Source organism: Cyrtonyx montezumae, unplaced genomic scaffold (genome assembly GCF_038088225.1).
Source record: "Cyrtonyx montezumae isolate F1298 unplaced genomic scaffold, pur_monq_1.0 scaffold_3, whole genome shotgun sequence".
In the NCBI taxonomy this organism is placed as follows: domain Eukaryota; kingdom Metazoa; phylum Chordata; class Aves; order Galliformes; family Odontophoridae; genus Cyrtonyx; species Cyrtonyx montezumae.
Genome location: NW_027072034.1, coordinates 43,252,218 through 43,276,994, shown reverse-complemented (window position 1 = coordinate 43,276,994; position 24,777 = coordinate 43,252,218). Strand labels below are relative to the sequence as shown.

Sequence of the window (24,777 nt, the reverse complement as noted above, 5' to 3'; positions counted from 1 at the left end):
AAAAGTGACTTGTAACACATAACCCAAGCCTCGGTTACTGAAGGAAAACTCAGCAAGAGCAGCAATTGCTCCAGAAATCTGCAGAATTACAACATGGTAACCCTACTCAATATGGCCAATGAAAAATACTCCTTGTGATTCTGCTTTAAGAAGCAGATGCAGTAGGTCCTCAGGTTAGTTCACACTCAGCATGCTTTGCTCAAAACAAATGAACAAGCAAAAACCCTCACAGTTTTGAAGCACTCTGAAGTAAGTGTTACACTGACATGCATTAGTCAGAACAAAGTTATGCAAGGCTTCTGAACAAGAACAACATTCCCAAATTCCAAAACCAACTAGATTTTAGTGTCTATTGCTCTGTACCCTTTTCTAAAGATGCAAATAAGAAGAAAAAGAACTCAACACCTGAGCCAGTTTCTTTTTCCTTATTTACAGCACGAGTTGGAATTTCTCCTCTCCAACTAGTTTTAAACTGCCAAGACAATTTTCTTCCAACTGTCGAGTCCTACAGTGTTAAATCAGCTGTCTAAAATGGAACTAAAACTTACATTCAAGAGAAGAAACGTGCTCTTCCAGGTCCTCATATACTAGCTTCTCTGGTTTGGGAATATCACTGAAATCCTGGTTATCTATCCGTTGATTCTGAAGTCTGGAAGAAGGAAGATGAAAGTAAATAACTTAAATACGAATGCTACATCTCTTAAGCAAACAGCAGTTTGAGATTTAAATCAAAGCTTCACTCACATGCACAGCAACCCCTCAAACCATTTGTAAAACTCGTGCAAGCAAAATGCTGCAGCATTCTGCCTCGAAGTTACGGGACTGAAATATCCTTCCCTGACTTCTACCAACGATGGCTCTCCCTGCTAAGGCGCTGCCCCCGCTGCCTTTCCCCAAGACCTACACATGACATAATGGCATTGGTTTGAAACAATAGAAATGTGATGGTGTGACCCATAGTCAAATCAAAATAAAAAAGGCTCTTTTTGGCTCTGCATTCAACTAATTCCCACCTTGATATCATTTTAACAGATGTGTTTGAAATGTATTAGGATTAGTGTCTGGCAAAACATATACGCAGGGGTGAAAATTCTGTAAGAAATGGGGTTAGTGCCCTCATTCTAAATCCTCGTTTATCTAATCAGAAAGATGATGTGAAAGAACGGTATCTCCCACATGAAAAAAACTAAACTGACCAGAATGGGAATAGCAAAAGCAGTGCAGGTCACCAATCCATCAGCAGCCATTTGTAAAGGAGCTTACTGCACACCAGCTGTTGCTTTTCACCCTTCCATAAATAAGTTTGTGCTCAGAATCTCTAAGCGATTCAGGGCTTCTATAGGGCAAAAAGCAGAGAACGAAGAAACAGTCCCCCCATAATGAGGCATATTCAATAAAAGCTGGTAGGCTGCCCCATCAACACCAAATAAATCGCAAGAGTTAAGCTTAATATGACCATTAAAACATACATAAAAACCAACCACCACCATCTAAACTATTTTGTCAATGTACGAAGTTACTTTTTTAGCCTAAAATCAGTAACAGCCTCACAATCAGCTTCAGTCATAAATGAAAAAGGAATGCTTAGATAACTCCTCTGCCTTACAACTCCAGTCTTCCTGCCTGTATTTATTGGCTTCCTTCATACTGCTCATACTTAGTAATATAAATAAACAAGAAGGTCCTGGTCAGAAAAGCAGTTGTTCTTCCCCACTGACAGAAGTCTAATGGTTTACTGGTGTTATAACATCATCTTTCCTTTTCTTTTTACTTAGGTTCCCATCGGCACTTAAAACCTGCAGGTCATAAAGCTAATCCCACAGTACCCATCAGTGATGTGGCTTTTCCCTAATAATGGGAGTCAGTAAGTGGAAAAGCCCACACATGGCATTTCTCAAATACTTAAAGCAACACAAAATAGGGAAGCGCACAAAAAACCCTCCAAAATCCCAAACAAAACAACATTTTCCTTTTAAGGAAGTCTTGGGAAAGCAGGAAGTCCAGGAAAGCTATTGGGACCACACATCCTTGATCTGTTGCAAGGAACCCAAGAAAGCAACCACCACCCACTGCCAGGCCCTCTCCTATTCTCTGTAACGCAACTTGGTCACACAGCTTACCATTCCCACAGTGTATTCCTTTTTTGTAGGAGTTCAGACTCCCCAGCACCCTTCAAAGAAGTACATTTTCTCACAGCATTGGAGCATTTGCCCATAAAACCTTAACGTGCATGTTACTGCTCCACATTCCCTTTCTGAGTTCTGTCACAGCACTGCAGCAATATCTGATGCATGCTGTAGAAAATGTGAATGGACAGACAAAGGAGAGCCACAGGAAGGCAAACACCAATGTCAGAATTTAACCCAGAGTCCCTAAAAATCTCAACTGCTTCCTTTCGAGGCCAAGAATATAAAGGCTCTCCCTAAATTATAACTGCAGCAGAGATTGTCCCTACACTAAAAGCACATGAAGGGCTGGAGAACAAGAAAATAAGAGAGCCCTGTCAACGACTGCTAGAGCTGCCCTAGCACAGCCATCTTTCTACAGCAATGAAATTTGGAATGATGGCTAGCAAGACACTGATTGAAGTGTCTTTTCCTAGGAAATGGTATGTTAGATACTAAATAGTCAAGCTTTTTCTGGAGAATCAAGATTTTCAGTTTCAGAAAGTGGAAGCACTGGCAACCACTAGTTACAGAAGAATTTTATATATGAAAAGAAGAAAGAAAAGACTCCTGTGCAGCTTAATTTTTCAGAGTTATTCATTTACTCAACAAAGATCTTAAAACAAAAGATAAGAGAAAAGCTCTGCTGCTCATCACACAAATGCAAGAAGACTGCAGATTCCTATTCTAGAAAAAGTTACACAGGCACTCTGTATGGGAACTGCTGAATCATGGCCTGAACCCACTGATGGATCAGCTGAGGTGAGCACTGAGTCAGCCGCAGGAGCACAGGAGCACAGGTGAAGGCAATGCACTGTGTGACTGGAAGGGGTGCAGTCTGGCTCCACCTCTCCCAGACCCCATTTTAGGGCTGACCACCACTGGGGAAAGATCTCCTCCTGGAGATCCCTCCCCTGTGGAGTTCTGGGTGAGCTTTTCTTTATTTACTGGTTGTCTGTATAGCACCCAGATAAGCCTTACAAAATATACCATCCACCTCGTTATTTTATGTGGATACTATTCTTTGGGTTATTAGTCAACAATGTCAGCAGAAATTCTCAATATTCTCAGGATCATATGCATACAGATGATGCAGAAGCTTACCAGTGTCAAATCCCAATGCAGCTCATGAGAGTAAGCTACAAGAATTATGTTCACATCTACTTTATTCACATTATTTATTAGCAATGAATCTTTTATTCAGCTTTCTGAACGTGGCCTACTGTGTAAGGAAATAAAAGTCAAAAAGAAGGCCTAACTGACACTGCAGACTTCCAGCACTGCACAGCTTGCACTGTTTTTGAAATACAACGACCCACATCACACCTTACTTTAAATAACAGCACCCAGTGTTCAAAAGGGCATCAGAACACTGACATGTGAAAAGTTTTAAATGGAAAACACGAAAGAGAAAGTATATTCTAAAGAGAGAAATGCTGCCCACCTTTAGTAAAGCTATGACATAAAATTTATGGTCTATGTGAATTGTAAAAGCAGCTATCACCATGAACAGACTTCCTTTTTTCCTTAAAAAGCAGGTTAAAAAGTTGCTTTATAAATGACATTACCTAATTTTCCCTCCATGACTGGATGGCGAGGAAGAAATGGATTTAGAATGTGAAAGAATTTGTGGCTTTGAAATAGGAGAAAGCACTTGACCAACACTCTGCTGGGAAGAGGCAAGGTACGAGTCACTGGCATCTGCAAAATAAAAACAAACAAAATACAAACTGTATTAAGCATTCATTTATCCTACTTGTCAGATAAGCCTGGTTTCCACAACCCATGCATAACTGCACTATGCATGAACCACCACTACAGGGCTGCTAACATCCAATTCTGTAAGCAATATGAATTTTCTTGTACGAGTTATTTCCAGCAGTGTAGGATCTGACAAATGCAGAGCAACTTTGTCTGGAAAACAGAGTCTGACGTTTCAGATCTGCTGGGGACCCAAAAGCCCCCACCCACAAACAAATAACATTTGAATTTTTTTTAATTACTTTTAGGCAGTGATACCTTTAAATAAACCATTTTCTCATGTGCACAGCTACCCAAGTCCTGTTTCTAATTTTTTTCCCCTGTAGTCAAGTTCTCCTCTACAGTTCTTCACTATCATAAATTTTCTGCTCACAAGGCCTACAATTAACAGCTCCCCATAATACTTTCCTGTTCATCACAAAATCCAACCCTTGTGCCAAATACCTAAGAATTTCTCCCACAATGGGCATCAAGGGAAGATGTGGCTGATCAGTACTTTAAGATAGTGATGTGCATACTAGACCAGAAAAAGAGAATGCTTGAGGCAAATTAAAAGGCAGTTACTCACTAGAAAACGAAGTGGAGCATTCGTTTTCTACAGATTAATGAAAGTGGAAGATACAGGAAAGAAGAAAAGTTTTGAAGATCTTATCCCCTTACCAAGGGTTGTTATCAGAGAAGGATGCCACAGACTGTACTGACAGGCGAAGCCTTGAGCTTCCCTGCAAACCAAGGCAAAAAAACCAACAATGCATTAAAAAGGCTTTTAATCAAGCTTGCAAATGGTAGAATCGTAGAAGCATAGAATCACTGAGGTTGGAAAAGACCACTCAGATTATCTAGTCCAACTGTCCACCTACCATCAATACTACCCACTGACCACGTCCCTCAGCATCACATCCACACATTTCTTGAACACCTCCAGGGACAGCAACTTCACCACCTCCCTGGGCAGCCTGTGCCAATACTTTACTACTCTTTCCAAGAAGAAATGATTCCTAATATCTAATCTGAACTTCCCCTGATACAACTTGAGGCGATCACTTCCCATCCTATCGCTGTTATCTGGGAGAAGAAGCCGACCCCCAGCTCACCACAGCATCCTTTCAAGGAGCTGTAGAGAGCAGTAACATCTCCCCCTGAGCTTCCCCTTCTTCAGACTGAACGATCCCAGTTCCCTCAGCCATAAGACTTGTGCTCCAGGCCCCTCACAGCCTGGCTGTCCTTCTCTGGACACGCTCCAGGGCCTCAAAGACTTCTATATATATTCACACTCATGTATCCTCTGTGCTACATTCTGCACTTCCAGATATTTAAGAGCTACAAGAGCAATCTGCACTGATGTCTCACAATAAATGTCTCTCTTTCTAATTTCTGAATAACTTGCAACTCATCTTTCTCATTCAGCTCCTTCACAAGAGACACCTTGTCATCAGTTTCCTTAGCTTTTTAAAAGCCTTCTTCTGAATCCATTGTCCTATTGCTTATTAAGAGAGAAAAAGTTAATATACTCAGCAAAGTTGGAGGTGCCAAGACCTGATGAAGTTTATCTGAAGAATTTAGGAACGTACTGAAGAAACTACATATTTTTCTTTTTAAACTATTAAAGCAGTTTAACCACAAGGAGAGCCACAATAGATCAGACTGTAGCATATTTCCAAGAGCATCTGTCATTAAATGTTTGGAAAAAGGAAAATGAGAACAGGGATATCTCCCCTATAGCCATACATGCTTGCCACCACCACCTTCCATCAGGCAGTGCTTTCCAGGCCCTCCTGACAGGGAAATTTTATTTTCCCATTTAGTCCCGTTGCCACAGAAGCAATAAATTCCACAAATTATTCATGATATGAAGTACTTCCTTCTGTTTTCTTTAAATTTGCAGGATTCTGTGGTCTGTGAAGCAAAGGTCAATCAGTCTCTTTTTGCCCTTTCCACATCACTCATTGCTCTCCACACTTTCCACCAGCTCGCCTCAGCCAACACTTTTCCAAATTTAGCTGCCCTTCTTGTATTTCTTTTATACAGCAGCTGTCCTTAGTATTTTATTACTATTTTTTTCATCCTATTAAGTGCATTTTGATACAGAGTGACAAGAATTGCATGATTCAAGAAACAGATGTACTGTGGATTTGAAACAGAACGTGTTTTCTTCAGCATCTTCAATCGTTTCCTATTTCGCTTGCTTTTCTGAGTACTGCCACTTAAAAAGGAAGTTACTAAACAATTCTTAGGCACTAATAGTAAATTAAAATATTTAAAACTCAAGAGCAAACCCTAATCTGCTCCCCTTCACTATTGCTCAGGAATATTGATGATGTCACAGCTAATAGAACAAATAAAAGCAAATCTAGACCCTTCAGGTTGGAAAAGAGAAGCTAATAGAAGAGAGATAATGAAGTCTTCTGCTGTGCACATGCAACTGCATAGCTGCATGAAAAGGTAAGAATGCAGGTACAAGATGAATCACCATTAACTAGTTTTAGTAGTGTTCCAAAGTGGTTACACGGAATAGTAACTTCTGAAATAATCTCTCCATATAATAGATAACCACTGCTAAATCTTTCTCTTCGAGTCATGCAAGAAGAGCTCCAATCAGATCTCATGATAACAATTGTAACTTACCCTCGGAACGGTTCTTGTTTCTGAGAACTCTTTCCAATTTGCAAGCAGGAGTAGAAGAAAGGCACTTAGAAGGAGGCACTCCTTGGTGCGGTGGTGTTGAGGGATTTTTAAAGGCATCAGGCTGCCCATGTCTTCCAATGTAATTTTCACCTCTTGGACTGCTCAGAGGGGAACGCTGGGAGCCAGGATTATCCTCTAAAAGCTCATGCTGCATAGTCAAGGGGACTCTAGTAGCAGCACACTGGAGAATTAAAGGGGACTGAATCTTTCTTGGTGTGCCACTTGCAGCTGTATCCTGTATTATCCGATGCTGGTAGTTTCTGTAGGCTTCTTCCAAATAGTCTGCCTCTTTTTCTAGCTCTTTTATTCTAGCCCGCGTTTGCGCCATACACTCCAGGTCAGAATCTGGAGAAGCACTGCGTGTCTGTAACTGCTGGTGATAGCCAGCTCCTGGCACAGCATTTCCCTTGACAACATCACTCAGAACAGGATTCTTCAGGAATATGCTATCCACATAAATATCATGAGGTACAATCCTATCATCAATGAGGTCGAGGACGGAGCGATCAACGAGGGAAGGCTTGGGATTCCGATACACTTCATTTTCCAGAGCTTCCAGATCAAGAACATGAGTGACAGTTAAAGACAAAGAGAGAGATCCATAACTAAACAGAAGTTACAACACATGGTATTCAGTTTCATCAAAATAATTTTAGAATGGATTTATTCATATTTTGAGAATTCAATGTACTGGTCTAAATGTATTTTAATGCTGCCACATTGCTGCAATTATCATCAATTTAATTAATTTTAGATGTAATTCTTCCACGTAAAACTGTCTTAAAAATACATTCTAACTAAACAATTTTTGCTGTTAATTCTTCAGTTGTGTTTAAAAAAGAAAACATGACGTCATCACTTTGGATGCAGTATATCCAACCATGTTATTACAGTGTGGTGAACACAAGCCAGACTGAAATTCTGCCTCTATTTAGAGCAAAAAGAAATTGGGTAAAAGTAATGTAACACATATGAACGGGTTATTAAAATAATAATAATATAAACAAAGAGTATTCCTCAAAAATTATCAGTTACATTGAAATTTTAGGGTTGTCAGCTTCCTGCTTTGCCTTTGTTTGTTTCAGTAAGCCTTAAGGACCCATCTTTCACAGCAAAACAACCACTTTATTTTTATTGGTTCTTCTAAATGGTTCTTCAATAACATCCTTAACAGTGCTGCAAAGTAGAAGTCCATGCAGAACTTCTTCACTAAATTAAAATACATTTGTTATTTTGACACTGATGAATTTCCAATTACAAATAGTACTGGTAGTTATACCATATATAAAAATATACACACTGCTCTAGTGAATAATGCACTGAAATATGCTGCAACATATTCCATGTAATGTATAATCAGTGCAGAATTCAATTCTAGGTTTTTAATTTATTTACACGTGTACCAAAAAAGAAATTTATCACACTTGATATTAGCAATTTGACAGGCATCTTTAGAATTACATGTCTTCAGCAGACTGAATTGCTTTACAAAGTGCCTTCATCTTCCTAATGTCTGTGCAAGGTGCTTAAGTTATTAGTTTTGATAACTGTATAAAAGTTAAATTTAAATTGTGAGCTATGTGATATAATTATCCTTACTATGAACGTTCCTGAATCAAAACATATTAAAACACAACTAATTCCTGTGAAATAAAGGTGATTAAGTTTTCATCAAACACTGATGTCTTTATACTGAGTTGAACAGAGACAATAAAAAATGCAGGTGTTAGAGTTATTTTCCCTTCCTCCTATGTGTTTGTTTTCTGAAACAGCAGTTGTAAGGCTTTTAAGTAGATTTTAATTTAGAACTTGAAATATACTCAATGGCAATATTTTAATTGAAGGATTTTTTCAGCATCTGGAAGTTCTTACACCGAACTGGTAAGCAAACTTCATGAAGGACTTCTTTAGTACAAGACACAAACCTGCCTGTGTTTGTTTCAACTGTAGTTTCAGATCTTCAACCTGCATATTTAACTTTCTGACAGTAGCTTCAAAGTCCAACAGCTGGGCCTTTAACAGGGCAGAACGCTCAACCTACAGTGGATCCGGAGGAAACAAGAAACAGTAATTCTTAAAAGCAGAATAATTTGAACTGTTTAAATACTTATTTCTTTCTAAGTACTCTTCAGGTCCAGCAAAACCTGTGAAAGTCAGCATCAACAATTTAATGGCTTGAAAAGACTTACTCTGGTTGTTTGGCTGGTTTATGCTTGTTGTTGTTTCTCTGTTTTTGCAAGTGGTTCACATAAAAACAAGCAGAGTGCAAATCATTCCCCTAAATACCTGCAGGGCAGCCTGCATGCACGGGTACGTAGATAACTGTTAACAAGATGACAAAAAGAATAAAGAATCATTTACCTCACTTTGGAGCTGCTTTTCCAAAAGCTGCTTATGACTTTCAAATTCATCCACTGCCAGCCTCCTGGAATGTTCCACCTTCCTCAGCTCTGCTTGGCAGGCCAGGTGCTCTGCTGAAGGCTGGGACAGTTCTTCCAAGAAAGAGAAATATCAGTCTGACATAAAATAATTGTGCACTTCTCTGTAAGATATCTCTTCGAAACTTAAAGCTCATTTGTTTTCAGGGACGTAGCAAAGACTTCTAAAATTAGGCTTTGTTTGAAGCAAGTACATTAAGACTTTTTTTTCCTTTTACAAAGGACTGAAGTTTTTGTTAGCAGTCACTAGAGAACTAGACACATTTTCCTACTATAGGAGAAAAATACATAACCCCAACCTAACTGGTGTATACAGCTCTACTTTCCAGTCACCTCAGATGCACATTAAAAAACAATCAGCACTTCACAACTACAGTCGCAAAATCAAAGAGTATTCTGAGTTGGAAAGGACCCATAAGAATCAGAGTCCAACTCCTGGTTCCACACAGGCTCACCCTTCAAGATGTAATATTAATTTTACCATTATTAACCATATTAGTGCTTTAACTAAATAATGTAAATAATGTACTAAATAATGCTAAATAATGTACTTCTCTTTTCAAGAGGTGGAAGGGATGTTCATGTTATTATAGCTACCACTTAATTCAGGATTTCTACTATGCAGACATATTGAAGAAAATAAAATATCAAGGACTTAAATTCATCAGCTAGGGGTCAGTGCCAACTAACAGTAAACATAATACAAAGAATGTATTTTAATGAAGACATATTTCTAAACAAATACTTGTAGGGAAGCACAAACAAGGAAATGACTGAATCATTCACACTGACTGTTTCGAAGATGCTGGTTTTCAGTGCGAGTCTCATCCAGCTGTTGCCTAAGTAGTTTATTCTGCACTTGGAGCTCCAGTTTCTCCTCCTTTAGCAAAGGATAGTCTGATACCTCTTTCAGTTTTTCTGTCAACAGCTGATTCTGTTTATTTGCCAACAGAACCTGAGCCTTCAGTGACTCCAAATCTAGCTGCAGATAAAGAACAATTCAGTAGCTTATGAAGATGTCTCTAAAGCAAAACTGTTATACTAATAAACTGGTTTTTATTTCTTTTTTTTTTATGTAGCACACATGCAGTTATTAGAATAGTTTCTCTAAATTTGCATTTAACATTACCTCAAGTTCTTTTGTGCGTGACACAGCTTGCTTGAGTTCCTCCCTCTTGGAGTTCACAGCAACAGCTTCTTCACGCAAAAGCATAGCTTTCTCTGCAGGGAGGATTGCAAATGCTGAATTAAATTAATAGACAATTACATTAAAGTCTGCATCAACAAAAAAACCTAAGTTGCTAAGTCCAACCTTCGATGTAATTAAAGAATTAAAAATAACTGAGTGTCACATGTGTATACATACGCCTTCAAAATTTCATAAATCACTGCGTGAGTGTATACATATGCATATGCAAAGCTATTTTAGAATTAAGTAAATCAAATTATTCATATACACATCATATATCATTTCTTTCACGTGACCCCAGCTTTAAAGTCTAAACATGCTATCTGTCTCAGCTCTCTTCTCAAGCTTTGGTTAAACATCTTGCACACAATAAATGTAGAAGCTGGCAACGATTCAATCAGGCTGTACCAGAGTTCAATTATAGAATGAGCGAGCTGGGAGAACTTCAGAAAGAGCTGGGAAAAAGCAGGCTTTCAGCCTCCGTGTGAAGCACCAGCTCCTGCTTCCCACTGCATTTTAAACTGCAACGAGTTGCTGACCTGCCACTGTTTCCTGCTACGTGTTTTTCAAAGCCTGAGTTGGTGGCTTTTCTTTCAGTTACATCTCTCTTACTGAACACTGTCACTGTTCAGTAACAGTCCTGCTTTGATACCTGTTAATCAAAGCTCTCAAAGGCTGCTTTATTAATCACAGTGAGATGGTTACCTTTATTTTTTTGCTCATCTTCAGTAACTTTATTGGTTCTGGCTATATATTCTTCTTTTAATTCAAGCTGATATCTAGAAGCAGAAAGAAGAAAAGAAAGAAAAACTTCAAGCAGCTGCAGGATGCTACCAGATCATTGAGCCTGGTCTGCAATTTGTGTTCCCTCAAACTCTTCTAAGAACTAACCATCACTATCACCACAGACCCCTACTAGGCTCTCTCCAGCTTCTCCATGACTGTTGAATTGAGAAGCCCAAAACTTGGCATGCTGTTTGTAATGCAACCTACACCAGTATCTTAGGGAGACAAGAAATCCCTCAGCCTGTCGGCCAAGCTGAAGCTAAGGTGGCTCACAGTGCTGTTGGCCTTATCTGCAGTCAGCCTGGTTCTCACTGGAACTTCCATGTCCATTCCAGAAAGGCTGCTCAGTCCCTTCCTGCTCCCCAGTTGTACAACTAAGGAATGACTCTGGCCTGCATGCTGAGCTTTGTGCTCCTCCTTGATAAAATCCCGAGGTACACATTGGCACAATCCAAGTTTACCAAATCCATTGGCACTGAAACACCGTCATTTGTTGTGGCAGCCATTCCCCTTAATTAAGCCTCATATTTGAGCACACAGCATCACCATACAGATAATGGATGAAGGTTTTGGACGGTATAGGACAGTACTGTCCCCTTGGCTTCTTCACATGCCACCATGAACCAACCAGACATTGAGCACTGCCCAGGTATTCACAGCCCAGTAGTCATCCATCTTTACTGTTCAATGTTATGGAAATTTCCAGGAGATTTACAAGTATTTCTTGTAACCAACTGTTACTGACCAACTGGTTAAAACGAGGTATCAAGATGGGTCAGTTAGGTCTGCATTTTGTTGTTCTCTAACAGAACCCTGGAATCTACTCAGCTGAGACATCATTCTTATCGTTCTTTACATCTTCCCTCTGTAATTTAAGCAAAGACGACCAACACACATAATACTTATTGCTTACTGGCAGCTGATATGAACAGTTGATACTCAGCTTGCAAAAATAAGTTACAATACATCAGTCGTTCAGCTTACCTTTCTAACTGGATGACTGCTTCATGCCATGATATAAGCATGAGCAGAAACACACTGAAAGCATCTACCTGCACTGAAGCATCAAGGAACCAAGTGACCAAAGCATTTAAAGAACGTGCAGTAACAACTGTAGGATATACCCACTGCAACATCCCAAATGTGGTCACAGATGAGCATTTCAAGGAGCATTTCTAAGGAAATTATTTGAAATCATGTTGGAGCAGATTAGAGTCACAGTAAGAGAGGGTGACTTACAACAGAGATCCCAAAAATGAGGAGGCATTAAGCTAAGAACTAACCTGCCCGTGTGTACTGGTGTGTTTTTCACTCTTTTTCCATTAAATTTCTAACCTCTCTTTAACTGTAATTTAACCTCCAGGACTTTTCTGTGTCCATAAAAAGGCCAGTTCTTTTAATCTTGGTCAAAGGAAGTTACTAATGCTTCACATCCTCTTGTCTAAACATACAGCTTATCTCACATCTCTTTCCCATATAAAGAACGCAGGCTTTAAGCTACAAAAATAATATAGCCTATAATCAAAAGAGGATTCTTTTCTGTAGTAAGCACTTTCTGAATCTGACAGAACATCTTGTCTTGCTAGCAAAGAGAAGCAAAAATGTAAATAATTCTAGGCAATAAAAACAAGAATGAATGAAAACTTTTAAGTCCTTACTTTGTAACATTTCTCAAAAGAAATCCTGTAATATTTCAATTCTCTTTTCATAAGAATTAACATATGTCATATTAGAGAAAAAAAAATTACTTTAAGAGTTCAGTCTTAAGCTTTTGGTCGTAAGCCTCCTCTATGTTCTTCACAGCAACCTCTCGACGTCGAAGCGCATCATCAATAGTTTTATTTTTCTCTTCCTGAAGCTTCTGAGTGCTGAAATATTAATAAATATTATATATATATATATAAATGACCTGTTACAAAGCCAAAACCTTGGAGTTTTCAATTTTTTTTTCTTAAAACAACATTTAGAGCCATTTAAGAATGATGTGATTGCTTGTAACACCTTAGCAATTTTAAATTATCATCAGAGCTTGTCATTAAGCACAAGAAGATGTGACACAAACTAAACTGTCTCAATTAAAATCCAGTACCAATCAATTGTGCAGCTCTCCCAGGGTAACCCTAACTCAGCTTCCCACACCAGAAAGCTTTCTGAAGAGATCGAGTAGCATGCCCAACACTATCAGCACCCTCTGCTGGCTTGTTAGAAAAAAAATACACAAGTTTTTGTGGGATACTAGTTTTGCCATATGTAAGCGATGACTGGGTAATAAAATTAGGTAGTATTTAAAACCTGGCAAAAGATGGTTTAGTTATTTTCCAATTTAACCAAGGAAAACTCATAGACAACACTTACAGCAGAGGAAAAAAACAAGTCTAAAAAAGCAAAGCATCACGTACATGGACTGAGACTGTTAGGATTACACACTGTAATAATAGTTTCTTTTTTAACTTAAGACCTTCAAAGCAAACATATGGTTCCTTTCCTCCAAAGTGATACTGCAGTGTTAAGGCTGAATGAGAAGGAATGGAAAAAAAAGCTTCTCTTTGTATCAGATATCCCAGCCACCAGGTAGTACACAACACCGTTCAAAATGCAAACACAACTTCTGGGATACACAGAAATCTATTTCAGCTTCACAGAAGCAGTAACATCATGAAGTATGCTTTCCAAAGAAACAACAACATTTAGAATTGAAACTGCCCTTCAGCAACTTACATTTCAAATGCCTCAATTCTTTGCCTCAGTTCCGCCTCCCTGGTCCTCATGACTTCAATATCTTTCAGTAGACTTTGCCTCTGAGCATAGACTTCCTTTGCTTCTATCTGGATCACAAAATATCACCATTAGTTTTACTTCACAATATCTATCATAAAAGGAGGAGATGCTTACAGCAAAGGCTACTGGAACTTTTCTACATATAATGACATATCTGTGTATCTGTACCATGCAGACCATGTATCTCATTTAGTTCAGAGTTCTTCTAAGCAATCGAAATAATTTATAGCAGAACTAAAAGCTGTGTTTTGGAAATAAAAGACCAAGCAGTTGTATCAGCTCTTAAAAAAATCTCAGTGGTCTGAATTCAATGAAGTTTTTAAAATAGACTAAAAGGTACTTATTACAACTCAACCTCTAGCTTGCAGAACTGCTCCTTTTCCAGCCAACTTTACTTAAATATTTAACGATACTCATCCTTGTATTTGCTGAACAGGCTCCTCTAATTATGAGAACAAAAGTAAATTCCAAGTTTTCACTAATATGCTGAGTAAGAACCGAAGGTAAAACTGACACAGACAAAAGGACAGTTTAACTGACTCACAGTCACTTTGCACTAGATTAAGAACAAGTACTTGGAATGTTACCTCTTGCTGTCTCTGAAGCCTCTCGATAGCATTCTTTTCACGAGAAATCAAGGCTTCAGCCTTTGCTTGATGGGTCCTTTCCAACTCATACCGTAGCTCAGAGATTTCTTTCTGGCTTTGTGCTTTCTCCTCCATTTTAATCTTGGCTAATTCAACTTCTTTAAAATGTTGTAGCTTTTACATAAAGGAGTAAATGAGGGTTAAGCAGGACCCTTACAAAACAAGGATGGCAATCAATCTCTGCTCACACAATTCTATTCTTAATTCTTCAAAGTTTGAAGGCGATGGAAAGTAAGCATACAAGAATAAAAATGTGAGGGGAAAAAAGAGCAAAATAAAAAGGAAAAAAAAAAAGAAATGATGGAAAAATTGTGAGACTGGATAAAACAAGATTAAAGAGAGGGAAAAAAAAAATCACAGTTGTAGTGTCCAGTCAAGGAGCTCACTCCTACGGATGTAGATTTGTGAAAAGTAGAGAGACAAGTGAGACAGTCTCACTTGTACATACACAAAGTGGGTTATAAATGTCCTACAGCAATTCAATTCACTTCACACTGGTAAGCAATTTTAAAGTTAACTGAATTGAGAAGTGAATTTTATCTGCTTTAGACTCCAATCTCCTGCCTTGCTTAAATGGAGACAAACTTAATGCCCAAATTAGCATGTTCTGTGTACCAAAAAGACAGTGCCTACCATCCTGGTGGACGAGAAGCTGGACATGATTCAGCAGTGCATGCTTGTAGCCTAGAGGGCCAACTGTATCCTGGGCTGCATTGAAAAAAGGGGTGGCCAGCAGGGAGAGGGAGGTGATTGTCCCCCTCTACTCAGCTCTTGTGATGCCCACCTGGAATACTGCATCCAGGCCTGGGGGTCCAGCACAAAGAAGACACAGAGCTCTTGGAACAGGTCCAGAGGAGGGCCACTATAATATCAGAGGGCTGGAGCACCTCTCCTATGAAGATAGGTTGAGGGAACTGGGCTTGTTCAGCTTGGAGAAGGCTCCAGGGAGACCTCATTGTGGCCTTCCAATGATTCATGCCTTGCATTGTAATGAAATTTAAGCATCAAAATTTTAACTAGGAAACAAGTAGTTTAAGTATGAAACGTAAACATTTCCCAATAAAACAAAACGATCAAAGAACAAACAAAATTTAAGAAATTAAGAAGCAAATGAGGAAAAGTTTACTAAACTAACATCAGAACAAAGACCTTAACTAATTCTGTAAACACACATACACAAAAAAAAAACAATAAATGAGAATACAAACATGCAGTACTATTAAAATAAGAATGGGAAAGTGATTAACTTCATATTCTGTACTTGTAATCATTCATAGTTAGCCACTTCAAGTTTTCTTAAGTATTAAAGGTCTATAAGGTGTCAACATTCACAAATTACTCCCTCAAATTCCGCTGCCAGAGTGATACCTTTTGAGACATCTCTGCTTGAAGCTGCTTCTCTATTTCTTTCCTATATTCATGGAGTTTTCCTTCTAAAGGTTCATATTTATGATGCTGGGGATAGGAATCAGCAAACTGCTCATCGATGAGCTGAAGTTTTTCAGCTATAAAAAAACAAACAAAATAACCATCATAGTCTAAAAATAAATTAGTCATCACACTTACTACAGAGGACAAGTTTCCTTTTGCATGTAACTTTTACATTTATGTATTAATAACTGCGTGCATTTTATAATTCAAGAATTCCCAATCTATGCCTAAAAACTGAAACACCATCATGCAGAAAAGAAATGCATGCAGCCACAACTGTTCTCACAGCATTTAAGAAGCTATAGCTGTCAGATAAATCCTAAGAAAACAGCAGCATGATAAAAACAACAACAAAAAAATTGTAGCACAACATATCTTAAGAAACATCAGGAAGAAATCTGTACTAGCAACATATGAATAACGTATTCAGAGTAACTTTATGCTGCATTTGGATAAGTGATGAATGTAAACCATCCATACTGTTTACCACTATGGAGATGTTTGGGAGACTGACCTGCAAAGGCTGCACTTACCAAGAGATTCTCTGTAGGGAGGTACGGAGATGGTCTGAGTTTCTCTGTCATGACATTCTTTATTTAGATGATGCTCTGTAAGTCCCATTAAAATCTGCATAAGAAAACCTTCCAAGATCCAATAGATTAGTTAATTCTGAGTTCATATCAAAATTTAATTTTCAAACTTGTAACTAATTAAGTTATTTTCAATACCTGAAAAAAAACCCAATTTATTGAAAGAACACAGTGAATATTGAATAAAAATCAATGCTAGTCAGCTATTGATTTTTACTATAAGTATTTTTTATTAGAAGTATATTCCATTACATTTCATTCTTTTCCTTTCTTTTGTTTCTATTGGTCTCTTTGATGGAGCAGATTACTATTACTGTAATTACAGTTACACTACTAGTGTAACTAGTAAAGTTACTTGGTTCTGAAGACCAAGTTACTTCTGGCTACATCATTTAGCTATGTTTCTTCATGCAGATATAAGAATGATTTCATATGTCTAAAAAAAAAAATGAAAGTCTACTAAACCTCTTGTGTTGTGAAGCCTGTCAATGTTGGGAGTGAAAAACATCCAATCACAGAATGGCCTGGGTTGAAAAGGACCTCAAAGATTATCTAGTTTCAACTCCCCTGCCATGGGCAGGGTTGCCAACCACTACAGCAGGCTGCCCAGAGCCACATCCAGCCTTACCTTGAATGCCTCCAGGGATGGGGCATCCACAACTTCTCTGGGCAACCTGTTCCAGTGCCTCACCACTCCCTGAGTGAAAAATTTCCTCCTAACATCTGACCTAAATCTCCCCTTAGTTTAAAACCATTCCCCCTTGTCCTATCACTATCAATCCGCATAAACAGTCATTCCCCCTCCTGTTGATACACTCCCTTCAAGTACTGGAAAGCCACAATGAGGTCTCCCTGGAGCCTTCTCAAAGCTGAACAAGCCCAGTTCCCTCAACCTTTCCTCATAGGAGAGGTGCTCTAGCCCTCTCATCATCATAGTGGCCCTCCTCTGGACCTGTTCCAAGAGCTCTGCATATTTCTTGTGCTGAGGGCTCCAGGCCCGGACACAGTACTCCAGATGGGGCCTCACAAAACTGAGTAGAAGGGAACAATCCCTTCCCTCTCCCTGCTGACCACGCCTTTTTTAATGCAGCCCAGGATACAGTTGGCCCTCCAGGCTGCAAGTGTGCACTGATCCAAAGATCGTAATATTTAATACCCAATGTACTATAAGTCTCAAAATCTTATTAAATTTACACTATTCCAGACCAACATGCACTCAAGAAATCTTAGTTTCTATTGCTAGCATCTTAATAAAAATGAAGGTGACACAACTATCATTGTTTGCAACATGTATAAGTATCTTGTACCTTTTTTCTCCTTCTGAGTTCCTGAAGCCTGTAAGAAATAAGACAGCATTTTAGCCAGTCTATCATCACAACTGCAAGTTTAGCTTACTTTCAGAATCAAAACAACTTTACCAGTGATTCATACAAACTGGATTTCGGATTGATCCTCAATAATTGAAGAAGATCCAGCACAGACAACAGCTATCAAAAGAAGGAAAAAAAAAAAAAAAAGAGAAAGTAGAGATGGTTAAATAATTTAAAAATGCAACAGCCACCATTTTACAGTTGTTGAATATTTTTCATTTGAGAAAGAACTATTTATTACCTCGTACATCCGTTTTCAGAAGTTTACTACTGAAATACCGCATCTGCTTACCTTTACCAAAGATTTATGGCAGTCAGTGCACAGCTCTATGACAAACTGAAGCTGTGAAGAAAGGGTTTTGTTGCCTCTCAAACCTGGATGCACGCTCTTGCTACCCTCCCTGCCACTTCTCTTGATTTACCATATCAATTAGATGAGCTCATTAATCCAAATGACAACTGCTCACCAGCTCCATAAATTAATTTTCAATTAGAAAAAAAATTCACTGTGCTATCATTTACTTACAGAAGAGAAACAAACAAAGGGCAAAGACTGCCCTTTTCAGAGAGAACTCTTAACTAGAAACAGAAACTGATCATGAACCACGCTTTCAGACAACTGAATGGCCAAAAAGAGGCTAGCTTTAATATGGGTTAGTTCCCCATGTGGCCTGCCACACAGCCATTTTAAATGTCATGTCAAACCACAGCTATGGATGAAGCAAGCATGTGGCTAAGAGGGTGGCACAATGCCTTTCCAACACGGTGTCTTTAGCCTAGTGCAAGTTTGAAGTTTTGACATATATAGACCTGAATATTTAAGTCTTTTATAGAAATGATCCCTAACTGGGATTTCTGTCAATTCTATTTGAATATAACAACTCTCCAGAAAGCCAAGTTCCTAGAAAAGCCTTAAAGGAAGTGGATTACCAAACTTACCTTCTTCTTCTCTAAGCCACTTTCTGGAAAGAAAACAGAAAGGGAATACTCATAGCCACATCTCTGCAGGTGATCTGCCACCAAACTGTTGGAAGCTGTGATCAAAAGCGAACCGTCATCACTTGGAACAGACTGTGACTGAAGTTCTCCACTTAAAATGGGATGCATAAGTTCATGGATCAGCTGCTTTCGGAGCTGCGTCTGATACAAGAAAAACCATTTAGTAATGGGTAACCTTAGAATATAACAAGAACTTTGGTTTCTCAAAAAAAAAAATCAATGGGCTCTCACTTTTCTTGTACATGTTTCATTACAACTTACTTACCAGGAATGGGCAGCTGAATGCTGGCAGAACTTAGAGGAGTGCCCTTCTTCAAAACACTCACAAACGGTGCTAAAGTGATATTGGGCTTTCCCTCAAGATGTAACAGGTGTAGGACTGAGAAGTACTCAGACAAAGAACTCACATAAACTCCACTCCAAGACTTAGTTCCAATTTCAGATCACTACATTCTTGCTCCCTTACCTATTATATAAATTATATATATTATATTATACCTGATATTCTAGCACAGCTGTCTAAATTATGTTGATAACAGAGAAAAATGAAGGTAGCTGATAAAATCATTTCCCTTGATTTCAGAACTTGTCTAGTTTCAGATAACTTTTACACAGATGAGTGTTCCCAAAACAACTGGGACCAGCAACTTCTTGCACATCGTGTGATGAACTGTAGTGGAAAATAGGGCTAAATCCCTGCTCCTGCTAAAAGAAGTGAAGGCAAACATTACTCTTTGGTAAGAAGCACCTGGCCACTCAGCACGCCTGTAGGTTCAGACCCACCCTGCCTCTCATCAGTGGAGGCAGTCAGATCAGGAGAAAGCTGGGAGCATTGCCTTTGGAAGATGAAAGTGTCTGCAGGAATCAGTCACGAACTCAACTACTTCAGCTCTTCGGCTCAGAAAGGCTACGAAATCCTTAATAGGATGAATAATCTTCTAGACAAGGAAAATTAAAGCAGGAAAATAGACTTAAATAGTATTAGTTCACTATTAGTTCAGTCAAACAAGATAGAAAATGGGCCAAGCATTAAAAGCTTGCTATGGAAATCACTGAGGGAAAAAGTTGTCCTGAATACAAGACTCTTGGCCTTATCAACTACATTCTTAACAAAAAATAAATAAATCAAGATTTGTATTTCAACTGTACTGAATTTGACATGAAAATAAGAGCTAAGAAAATTCCCATAAAGTATATAAGGATCAGTATGTCATAAGCAATACAATCAGATGCCTAAGTACCAGCAAAAAATGAAACCATGTGAAAGACAAGGTACCAGTGTTTGAGGCATGATACACATGGGACTGCTTGGGAAAAGTAGATACATCCTTCCAACAACATCGAGCACTACAGTTGTAAAGTGCCTCAAAACAAGATGTGTGCAGCCTTCCAAAGAAAGAGGCCAGCACTGATACTGCTCTAAGCTGTAAATGGAAAGCTCAATGCAATCATGATAGGCTCGCTTTAAGAACAGAGGAAAGACTTCTTGCTGGTGCAGGGGACTGCTGAGATAACCAGCAATGAGTCTACTGCACCCTGACTTCACAGCACTGTGAAACTGAATGCTGAAGGAAAGCCAGAATTAATGTCTAAAGACTCATGACGAGGTACAGGAGCTATTTAGACTGAAGGATACTTTCAGTATATGAGTAAGAGCCAGAAGAACCGTAAATAAATAGAGGCTACAAGTAGAACAAAGCATCACTCTTGAACATAACCACACTCTATGGCATTCACCTGAAGAAGGAGGCAAAGTGCAAGCAGCCCGATTGGCTATAAGCAGAACCAGAAAGGTAAGAGGGGAGAAAGGAAAAAACAACAGGGAAATAAAGCATACAGTGCTTACTAACAGTAGTTAACCCTCCTGACCAGCAACCTGAGACTAAGCACTGTTTCTGTTTACCAAGCACAGAGACAAACTCTGGTCTCAGTAAGGCCATAGCCAAAGCAACGTGTTCGGGGAGAGGGGGAAAGGCCGCAAGACGATCCTTACGCCTCCCGTCCAACCCCGGGACGTTCTATTAACGTGATTTCCTCAGCTCAGAACACCACCGCCCTCAGCGTTACGACGCACCGCGGGCAGCCGCCAAACCACGCACACCTTGAGCGCGTCCAGCACGCCTCGGTTCTTAAAGGTCTGATAGAGCCTTTTCCGGAGCTCATCCTCCGACAGCGCGTCCATTCTCCCCGCCGCCATCCCGCCACAGCACGGCGTCACCGGATGGGGCGGCAGTTCACGGCACTTCCGGCGGCCGCTGCGTGACGTTGGGGAGCGGCGGTTCCCGTTCCCCATTGACGGCGTTAACCGTTCCCGCCGCCTTCTCTGCCTTCTCTCCTCAGGCACGCTGTGCTGAAGAATGTCGGGGAGCTTCTACTTCGTGATAGTTGGTCACCATGACAACCCCGTGTTTGAGATGGAATTCCTGCCTCCCGGGAAAGCGGAGTCCAAGGTGTGGTTTTATTTCTTGTTTATGCTCTTCGATAATCTCAAGCCGGGTTAGAAACACCGCCGATGTATCGTAGAAAGTATTATTATGCGGTATCAAACAGTTTATTTAACGTCAGGGAGTAGGATTCTGGGATTGAAAGTGAAATGTCTCTTTCCCCACACAGCTCTTGGAGTGTTAGGGCCAAATGTGATTTCTCAGCAAAGGGCATTTGTTACAGAAAGAGGTGCAACTTACATCAGCAAGCATGGGTTTAATACGAGTTGCAGGCCGCTTTTCTATACTAGGCTCTTAGAAAAAAGAACCCCCCTCAAGAATAGGCAGCTGGTGAGCAGAGAAAAAGACTTTCACCAGGACCTCTGTTGTAGAATAAGTTTGCAGGGGGAGGTTATGCATTGGTAAAGGAAAGAATCCACATGTGAATTCATAAAAATGCAACTTAATTGTTTTTGCTGTTCTCAAGACTATTTTTACTATGGCCACTTTCTTATGCAGTTTTCTTTCCCTTGAATCCAAGCATCGCAACAATGTGTACTGGTCTTGTTTCTTTACAGCATGGCATTTGTGGCAGCAAAGAAGGGTGTACAGAACTTTATGTAACTTGAGTACTAGTTGTTTACCAGCTTGAGCAAATGCTTGTTTATATTTCACTCCCTTCACTGAATTACTAATCCTTCATCTTCTGGAAATGTGTTAGGACGATCATCGCCATCTCAACCAGTTCATTGCCCACGCTGCTCTTGACCTAGTAGATGAGAACATGTGGCTTTCTAACAACATGTACCTGAAGACTGTGGACAAGTTTAATGAATGGTTTGTTTCTGCTTTTGTCACAGCTGGACATATCCTTTCTTCTCTTTCCATGTAATTACTGAGCATTTTGTCAGAAAGTGATAAATCAATTGGAATGACTTTGGAACGCGTTTCTCTAGCTGTTGGCCGTTATTATTGTTGAAGTCCTCAGCCTGAAGTGGAGATGAAGGATTAAGTGAGTTAGGGGGCACAGCAGTTACTTAAAACTGGAACTAGCTGGAAAGATTTTTCCTTTTGGGAAGGAATAATTGTTGGGAGGACCTGAAATAGCCTACAGAAACATGGAGTTCATTAGGGAGTAGAGGAATGAAAAAGGAAGGAAAGCAGAAAAAGAAGGAAAGAGGGGTTCTGAGCACGCCTGTATGATTCTGTGCTTACATTCCTTTGGTAGTGTTAAGAGATAGATGTACTTGATGTCAGTTGTGCATATATTGAAGGTACAGTGTCAAGGCTTGATTGTCTGTGCACATGGTCCCAAAGAGTATGTATTGTGAAACATTTGTTATACTTAGCAAATAACACTTTAATTTCAGGGCTGTATGGGAAAGGTACTGACTATATCACTGATGTTTCAATTTTTCTAGCTTAGAAAAGAATAACCTTCCAAAGAAAGGTGATTTTGCTCTCACATGTGGGAATTTTATATAAAGCTTTAGATATATATGGAATTAGGTGTGCTAAAGACTGTGTCTTCTCATTGGGAAGGTTAAATTTTCCTTAATTGTTTTACATATGAGATTTATAATGCTTCATGACGTGAGGCAAGAGGATGGAATTAAGAACTTCTTTAACGACGTGTATGACTTGTATATAAAGGTAAGCCCCCACTTCAGACAGCTTCACAGCAGTGCTTCTCAGTGTGCCATATTAATGAGTTTTCTTAGGGTTGTACCTTGTGTGAGCAGAACTGCACCCCTACTGTCCACATCTGCCAGAGCTGGTAATGTGTGACACAGAAAATGCATTTTCTATGCAATATAATAAGACTTTTCTAAATTGCTGTAGATGGCGCTCCTTCAGAACTTCTTTTTCATTTCAGTTCAGTGATTTTGGGCAGTGTTGCATTATTAATGGCGATAATGAAAGCAAAGGACTGTTACACGGCAGTCTGCTCAAAGTGCTTCTCTCTTCAGACCTGGTAGCAGTTCATGTTGTCACAGCGCGGCTGGATCGCCACTAGGTGGGGCAGTTGAAAGCACCGACACCATCTCAGATTCCTACAGGGACTCAAAGGATGCTAATTCCTACAGCAGGTTTCCCTCAGCGTCACGATGGGTTTGTTCTTAGGAGCTCTTACTAGGAGACAGCTGTGCACACGTAAGGGGGAGAATGCAACTGTCTGGAAAAGTCGTAGGAAGAGAAGGAAAAGGACTTTTAGGAGATCCGTGCTTTTCAATGGCACTAATTAGGCTGAAGGCTAATAGCAGTTGGCATTTGAAGTAACACTTCCCATTTCTGGGCACTGCACTTACTGATGAAATTTTCTTCTTTCCACAGTTTGCAATGAATCCGTTTTATGAACTCAATTCACCAATTCGATCCAGTGCCTTTGAAAGAAAAGTGCAGTTCCTTGGGAAGAAACACCTCTTGAGCTGAAGAACTGACTTTCCCGAGTGAGTCCTTTTCCGTACTGTCCTGATTTGAACTGTAGTTCTGGTTAGTTCTCAGCACGCTGGATATCCATCTTCCTGAAGACTGACAAATTGGATGCTGAAGCAGCTTTTTATTTTCTCCTGTTGATACAGATGAAACAGCCAGATTCTGTGGTTTAAAAATTGTACATTAAGGAGTTGATGTCTTACAATTACACGTGTAACGATGTCTGGGCTGAATAGGTACAAAGTGAGACATGACAGTGCATGTGCAAAATGTCAGCCTTGTACCCGGGGTGAGAGGACATCTGCTCTAAGCACTGAAGACATCACTTGTGAGGTGATGGTTTAATATGAGCAAAAGGGTATTTGTTTATTTTTTTGGCCTAAGCGGATAATTTTGTTGTATACTTTTCTACTGGCAGTTTTTTGCCAGAGTACGTACTCTGCAGGCTAACTGTACTCCTTCTGGTATTAAGTAAGGTATACATTAAACTTGTAACATCATAGATGTATTATGAAGCACTAAGTAAAAGAGATATCGTCAGCAAAGCTTTGTCTTCAGCATTTTGGCAAGGTTTACTTGAAAGCTTTTTTTCTTTTTTTAAGCCTAAGGTTGTAAACGTGTCATGTTTAGCATGACAGATGTTAAGACCTGCAGTGGTGCATTGATGAATGGCATAAAGTAGGTCGAAACAGCTGTTTGCAGTGACTTCAGGTCTAATTCACACATGAAAAAACCCAAACCCAACAACTAAACTTTGATGTTTAAACCCACATCTCTCCATTACCTTTGCAAGGGCTGAAATACTCCTTTGGAGAATGTATTTATTCTGACTGCAATCTACAAACCTCTCCTAAGGGTTTCAGAAGGACTCAGTTGGGCCTCTTTGGCTACAGTGTCATTGTCAAATGTGGTTATGTGTTTTCATTGCAAAATTTTGCTTCAAAATGCTTAATTTTATAGGTGTCATTTAGCATAGATGTGTCTGATATTTCGGTTAATTTTGCAAGCTTTTATAAAATCTGTTTCTTTCCGCAGAACATATCTGATAAGCAATTTCCAAAGGAGGTAGCATGCTATTC

The 24,777-nt window shown here is 39.4% G+C and overlaps 2 protein-coding genes across 2 annotated transcripts in view; one reads left to right on the top strand and one right to left on the bottom strand.

Moving 5' to 3' along the window:
* The window catches only part of OFD1 (OFD1 centriole and centriolar satellite protein), a 28,090-nt gene extending 7,043 nt beyond the window's left edge, over nucleotides 1-21,047 (bottom strand). The window contains exons 1-17 of the mRNA XM_065741364.1: nucleotides 20,941-21,047; nucleotides 18,780-18,980; nucleotides 17,889-17,957; nucleotides 17,778-17,805; nucleotides 16,414-16,521; nucleotides 15,818-15,954; nucleotides 14,390-14,563; nucleotides 13,743-13,849; nucleotides 12,773-12,892; nucleotides 10,944-11,017; nucleotides 10,179-10,270; nucleotides 9,842-10,031; nucleotides 8,973-9,103; nucleotides 8,537-8,648; nucleotides 6,552-7,163; nucleotides 3,734-3,866; nucleotides 549-649 (exon numbers count right to left, since the gene is read on the bottom strand). Coding sequence (XP_065597436.1) covers nucleotides 549-649; nucleotides 3,734-3,866; nucleotides 6,552-7,163; nucleotides 8,537-8,648; nucleotides 8,973-9,103; nucleotides 9,842-10,031; nucleotides 10,179-10,270; nucleotides 10,944-11,017; nucleotides 12,773-12,892; nucleotides 13,743-13,849; nucleotides 14,390-14,563; nucleotides 15,818-15,954; nucleotides 16,414-16,521; nucleotides 17,778-17,805; nucleotides 17,889-17,957; nucleotides 18,780-18,980; nucleotides 20,941-21,036 — 2,485 coding nt within the window. The 5' untranslated portion in view covers nucleotides 21,037-21,047. The remainder of the gene's footprint in view (nucleotides 1-548; nucleotides 650-3,733; nucleotides 3,867-6,551; nucleotides 7,164-8,536; nucleotides 8,649-8,972; nucleotides 9,104-9,841; nucleotides 10,032-10,178; nucleotides 10,271-10,943; nucleotides 11,018-12,772; nucleotides 12,893-13,742; nucleotides 13,850-14,389; nucleotides 14,564-15,817; nucleotides 15,955-16,413; nucleotides 16,522-17,777; nucleotides 17,806-17,888; nucleotides 17,958-18,779; nucleotides 18,981-20,940) is intronic.
* Nucleotides 21,048-21,154: 107 nt separating this feature from the next.
* Nucleotides 21,155-24,777, top strand: TRAPPC2 (trafficking protein particle complex subunit 2). Its single transcript, XM_065741418.1, has 4 exons — nucleotides 21,155-21,289; nucleotides 21,984-22,132; nucleotides 22,834-22,915; nucleotides 23,597-24,777. The coding sequence occupies exons 1-4, from the start codon at nucleotides 21,197-21,199 to the stop codon at nucleotides 23,693-23,695; spliced, it is 423 nt and encodes a 140-aa protein (XP_065597490.1). The 5' UTR covers nucleotides 21,155-21,196; the 3' UTR covers nucleotides 23,696-24,777.

Bases quoted from the DNA above. Each gene is read 5' to 3' on its own strand.
- TRAPPC2 (XM_065741418.1), top strand. From the start codon at position 21,197: ATGTCGGGGAGCTTCTACTTCGTGATAGTTGGTCACCATGACAACCCC. The intron at 22,133-22,833 runs CCTTTCTTCTCT...TGTTTTACATAT, and splicing joins TTTGTCACAGCTGGACATAT to GAGATTTATAATGCTTCATG. The intron at 22,916-23,596 runs GTAAGCCCCCAC...TTCTTTCCACAG, and splicing joins TGTATGACTTGTATATAAAG to TTTGCAATGAATCCGTTTTA.